Source organism: Ictalurus punctatus, chromosome 5 (assembly GCF_001660625.3).
Source record: "Ictalurus punctatus breed USDA103 chromosome 5, Coco_2.0, whole genome shotgun sequence".
NCBI lineage: Eukaryota > Metazoa > Chordata > Actinopteri > Siluriformes > Ictaluridae > Ictalurus > Ictalurus punctatus.
Genome location: NC_030420.2, coordinates 23,590,779 through 23,597,373, shown reverse-complemented (window position 1 = coordinate 23,597,373; position 6,595 = coordinate 23,590,779). Strand labels below are relative to the sequence as shown.

The following is a 6,595-nucleotide window of genomic DNA, read 5'->3' as shown; positions in this document are numbered from 1 at the left end:
AATGCAGTCTTTACAAGTGAAAACCCAGGGCTCAAACAAAGAGTAAACATTCAGAGCTATTAATTTTTTAAGCAATCAATTTAACAGGACACAGTTAACATGTTCCAATATTTTTGATCACTGGAAAAAATGGGTGGGTTCAAACAAAAGGTGCCATGTTCTAAGTTGTTTAACACATCTAGATGTAAATATAAGGAAATTGTCACATAAAGGAGGTTAGGATGGATGCAAGTGCAGATAAGAGCTAAGTGCAATTTATTACTAGCCGATTAATTACTAGCCTCTATTTATCAGTAGTGCAGTGCCCACTACTGATAAATAGAGGCTACTAATAAATCGCATCCTCTGTTGACTCAAGAAAAAAATTGATGGAAGAGAATTGCATCATTTAATCTTAAATTATAAAAAATAATTATTTTTTCATAGGAATGTTGACCTACACATGAGCCATACACAACATAATTTGTTGACTCAACAGCCCATTGTCTATGAACCCATTATCTGTACACAAAATCAGTGTACCCAGAGGAAAAAGAGAACTCATGAAAACTGAGACATTGTAAATGTGATCACCTTTTAATCAAATTTCATTTTCTACCTCCTTTGACGAAATATGAATTTCAGAAGTTTTACTGTAAATCCATTAAAGACCTTCTTATTAAAAAAAAATGTAGTATTTCATCTTAATCTCCACACTGATACTAAATACAACAACTGAGAGTCAAATGAATTTAAATAGTCTAAATATTAACAGAAACATTGTAGATCTACTACAACAGTAAGACTTTTGTTTGGCCTGGCTTTGACAGTGTATGAATAACCAGAAAAAAACACTGACATTGCTCTTGGAGATAAAGCTGAGAAAGCATAATTTAATACAACGAATGTAAACACAAACTTTAAAATAGACCTTTCTCTGAGATTTCATATTAATATTATAATTTTTCTAATTAAAAGACATTTATACAGACCGTACAAGATCAAGGTTCTTGTACATACAGTATAGTAGTATTCGATAACCTAACAAAAATCCTATTTCAAGTCTTTTTTTTAATCTCTTTCTTTGTTTTTAGTATAAGGCTATAGTGGTTTTCAATGCATCCCTTGCTATGATTAGAGCAGAAAGCCCTGTCTGCCGTCCTCCAATATGAAAGACTTTTGGTATCTGTTTGCGCCTCGACGGAGACTGCCTTTCTAAAAGACACATTCAGCTGTCCACTTAAACTGGGACAATTTCACAAAGCCAGTATCCCAGACAACTAACACTAGAAAGAAATAACTCTAAAGAAATCCACAAACTCCCAATATTGCATTTACATAGTTAGAAACATGTAATGGAGGTGCAGCCTACACAAAAATGAGAAAACAGACATGAGGCTGCTATTATACTTTCTATTATGCAATAAAAACAATGTTATGCACATGTTCCTTTTAATCAAAATGGGCTAAAGAAAATGCTAAAGTACACCAGTCCAACAAGCAAACCATGATATCAATGTACAACATAATACGAGAACCACAAAAAAATCAGATTTTCACAATAATCAACACATTTACATGTACTTAAGTAATCTGATAATGGGAAAATTCCAGGTTGACATGAATCAGTTCTGCTAAAAAATAATAAAGCTTAGTAGTTTAATTACAGTTTCTAGTAGTAACATAGCATTGATACAATTTAAATCAAGTAGCTTGTGTAATCAAGTAGTTAAAATATTTCATTTACAAAGTTGCTGGGGGCATTGATAAACACTACATCATTTCACATTCCCACTGTAAACAATGCAGGTTATAATTTCTAATATTAGGTGTTTCTTGTTGGTTGGCTGGAAATAAAAATGATTTGAGATTTTGGGTGCTAACAAATCAAGTCATTTTACTGAGAAACATTTATTTGTGAGGTTTTTATATAAGTAATATATAATTAATATAACAGTTTTTGAGCTCTGTCTATTTCGATCCATACGGCCATTTTCTCTGTCAAATTACAAGTGTGTAATGCACACATAGAAAAACAAAAGAAAACAAATTAGCCATGTATACTCACAAACCACATTATTAGGAATCCCTGTACACCTACACATTCATGCAATTATCCAAATCAGCCAATCATGTGGCAGCAGTGGAATGCATAAAATCATGCAGATAGAGGTGAAGAGCTTCAGTTCATATGAAATGTTCACATGAAACACCAGAATGGGAAAAAATGTGATTACTGTGACTTTAACCGTGGCATGGTTTTATTTTAGAATCGGTTGATTTCCGGGGATTTTCACACACTGAATTTACACACAATGGTGCAAAATAAATAAATAAATAAATAAATCCAGTGAGAATCAGTTTCATGTGCAGAAATGCCTTATTGTTGAGAGAGGTCAGAGGGGAACAGCCAGACTGGTTTGAGCTGACAGGAAGTCTATGGTAACTCAAATAACCACTCAGCAGAGAAGCATTTTATTTAAGACTGAAGCTCTTGACTTGTATCTTCATGATTTGATCTCTTTATGCACTACACAGCTGCCACATGATTGGCTGATTGAATCAATTTATGAATTAACAGGTGTACATGCTTATTTCAAAAATAAATAATGATTGGCCAAAAAGCATGGCCTGTTTTTTGAGGTCACATGCTGGCCACAGTGTAAACAGTCAGCACCTCTGAGGGCAAAACCAATGAAAAACAAAAAAAGCTGCTCAAACGTGTTAGAAACATCCTTAGGTTATGTGTGTGAGAAAAAATACTCGAAGCCTCGAGCACAAGTGTTTCTGTATCAGCTCAGTGTTTTACCTCATTCAGAGCTGGACTGTATCTTCACACTGCATGCATCTGGGGTTCCATGTATTATATGATTGTCTCTGATATACAGACATGTGTTTTGTGTGTAACTGTTAATGAATATGTGTGAATGAGAGAGACTGAGGTTTCTCTCATCAGATACTCAGTCCTGCTTGTCTGTTGTTTGTATTTCTGCACTTGTGCAGCCTCCACCCAGCTCCTTAGGCCTGAGCATGGCTTATGTTGACCCTGTGACCTCTCGGACTCTGTCGTTACCGTGGTTGTTAAGGGCTTGAGGGCGAGCAGCGTTCCCCATTCTCCTCTGTGGCTTGCGCTTTGTGCAGCGCCGCCTGGATCCGGAAATGAGTCCGTGACTCCATGGAGTAGTTTTTATAGTTCTGTCTGTAGAGAAAAGGAACAGTGCTCAGGTCAGGATAATGTGCGGGGTATATATATGCCATGTACATTGGCTACCTAATAGGGATGTAATGAAAACACTATTCAGAATGAACAGATGATTTATTCTAAAAAGTATATGAATACATATAAGAATAAGAGGTGCACTATTCACTGGGGTTTCTTTTGGAAAGATTTCCAGAAGGTTTCACAGGGCACCTGACTAAAACCTGAGGTAGGATCGAGACACAGCAAAAAAAAAAAAAGTCACGCAAACGTGAGTTTTTTTCTTTCTTATGGGTGTGTGAGCGAACGGTCAGATATGAACCTTGCATAATAAACAAAGACCATGAACGTGCAGCGCTGCATGACACATTTATTTCATTCATTAATCCTTACTAACTACCTGGTCAGGCTCATGGTGGTCTAAATTAGGCTGCTATTAAAAAAAATATCTTTTGGGACATACTGTAGAACGAATAAATTCCTTACAAAATGTTACTGGCAGGTATAATAAAGATTCATATATATATATATACATACATACATGTGTGTATATATATATATATATATATATATATATATATATATATATATATATATATATATATATACACACACACATATATATGTACACATTATCTCACAAAACTGAGTACACTCCTCACATTTTTGTAAATATTTGATTCTATCTTTTAATGTGACAACACTGAAGAAATGACACTTTGCTACAATGTAAAGTAGTGAGTGTACAGATTGTGTAACAGTGTAAATTTGCTGTCCCCTCAAAATAACTCAACACACAGCCATTAATATCTAAACCGCTGGCAAAACAAAAGTGAGTACACCCCTAAGTGAAAATGTCCAAATTGGGCCCAATTTGCCATTTTCCCTCCCCGGTGTCATGTGACTTGTTAGTGTTACAAGGTCTCATGTGTGAAGTGTGAATGGGGAGCAGGTGTGTTAAATTTGGTGTCAACGCTCTCACACTCCCTCATACTGGTCACTGGAAGTTCAACATGGCACCTCAGGGCAAAGAACTCTGAGGATCTGAAAAAAAGAATTGTTGCTCTATATAAAGATGGCCTAGGCTATAAGAAGATTGTCAAGACCCTGACGCTGAGCTGCAGTACGGTGGCCCAGACCATACAGCGGTTTAACAGGACAGGTTCCACTCAGAACAGGCCTCGTCATGGTCGACCAAAGAAGTTGAGTGCACGTGCTCAGCGTCATATCCAGAAGTTGTCTTTGGGAAATAGATGTATGAGTGCTGCCAGCATTGCTGCAGAGGTTGAAGGGGTGGGGGGTCAGCCTGTCAGTGCTCAGACCATACGCCGCACACTGCATCAAATTGGTCTGCATGGCTGTCGTCCCAGAAGGAAGCCTCTTCTAAAGATGATGCACTAGAAAGCCCGCAAACAGTTTGCTGAAGACCAGCAGACTAAGGACATGGATTACTGGAACCATGTCCTGTGGTCTGACAAGACCAAGATAAACTTATTTGGTTCAGATGGTGTCAAGTGTGTGTGGCAGCAACCAGGTGAGGAGTACAAAGACAAGATTGTCTTGCCTACAGTCAAGCATGGCAGTGGGAGTGTCATGGTCTGGGGCTGCAATAGTGCTGCCGGCACTGGGGAGCTACAGTTCATTAAGGGAACCATGAATGCCAACATGTACTGTGACATACTGAAGCAGAGACTGGACCGGAGGGCAGTATTCCAGCATGATAACGACCCCAAACACACCTCCAAGATGACCACTGCCTTGCTAATGAAGCTGAGGGTGAAGGTGATGGACTGTCCAAGCATGTCTCCAGACCTAAACCCTATTGAGCATCTGTGGGGCATCCTCAAACGGAAGGTGGAGGAGCACAAGGTCTCTAACATCCACCAGCTCCGTGATGTCGTCATGGAGGAGTGGAAGAGGACTCCAGTGACAACCTGTGAAGCTCTGGTGAACTCCACGCCCAAGAGGGTTAAGGCAGTGCTGGAAAATAATGGTGGCCACACAAAATATTGATACTTTGGGCCCAATTTGGACATTTTCACTTAGGGGTGTACTCACTTTTGTTGCCAGCGGTTTAGACATTAATGGCTGTGTGTTATTTTGAGGGGACAGCAAATTTACACTGTTATACAATCTGTACACTCACTACTTTACATTGTAGCAAAGTGTCATTTCTTCAGTGTTGTCACATGAAAAGATATAATCAAATATTTACAAAAATGTGAGGGGTGTACTCATTTTTGTGAGATATATATATATATATATATATATATATATATATATATATATATATATATATATATATATGTGTGTGTGTGTGTGTGTGTGTGTGTGTGTGTGTGTGTGTGTGTGTGTATATATATATAATTTTTTATTATTAACATAATTATATATTATTATTATATATATTTATTTTATATATATATAATAAAAAATATATAAAATAATAATATACAACTATTTTAATAATAAAAATTATATATGTATATATCATTATTTTTATTATTAAAAACAATTAATTATTAATATATAATTATAGGAATTATATATATGTTTAAATTATATCTGTGCAAGCAGGATTAAACTACTGTCAAAGCCAAAATTCAACGTCAGTGCTAGCAGTGCTTCTATTTCTCCCTCTGGGGGTATTTTTCCCCAATGTATTCCAGTGTTTATGGGGGGCACAATGGTATGGTTCATTTAAAAAACACTTCAGATTATGGCCCATTACAGATACGGATGTTTGGAGAAGAAAACCTATTCGGATACAGGCGTTGCATTAAACCCCTACTACCTATGCCATATAACATTAATCAGACCCTTATAGATTGTAATGGCACAATTAAACTAAACAAGGATATTTTAATCATTAATTAAACATGTACATTTGAGTGCTAAGGTTTAAATACCCTTAGTTTGTTTCACAGATGGTCCTGATGAAAATGAGATCAGTTCAAAGATTTCCTGAATGTGATATAAATATTCTCTAAAAATATTCCCACACTTCGCCTTTATAGCCACAGCCTCCTGAGCAAACTTTAGATCTCCTGTAGCCCACCTACCACACTTTCTTCTTAACATATGTTATAAGACTGTTATAACTTATATCATACTGAGAGGGTGTTTTCAAAACTCTGACTTCTTGTTTTTTGTTCTTTTTAAACTATTTTTTTCTGTTTTTGATTATGTTTTAGACAGTTGTCTTGGTGTAGGATATACACATTTTTATTATTAACATCTAGGCAGATTTTCCTTTTTTATCCAACAAATATAGGGTACATAAACTTTTGCACTCGATTATATGGAATAGTATGTACTAGGAAGTTTATGAAAGTAAAAATATCACATATCATAACATATCTCTGTCTATATATGAACAAGTCCTACACAAGAAGACACGGATCAACAAGCACGGTG

The 6,595-nt window shown here is 36.3% G+C and overlaps 1 protein-coding gene across 3 annotated transcripts in view; it reads right to left on the bottom strand.

The window, feature by feature from the left end:
- Positions 1 to 845: 845 nt before the first annotated feature.
- ttc39a (tetratricopeptide repeat domain 39A) overlaps positions 846 to 6,595 on the bottom strand; it is a 34,637-nt gene continuing 28,887 nt past the window's right edge. For all 3 annotated transcript variants that reach the window (XM_017468845.3, XM_047155621.2, XM_047155622.2), the window contains one exon: positions 846 to 3,178. In XM_017468845.3, coding sequence (XP_017324334.1) covers positions 3,061 to 3,178 — 118 coding nt within the window. In that variant the 3' untranslated portion in view covers positions 846 to 3,060. The remainder of the gene's footprint in view (positions 3,179 to 6,595) is intronic.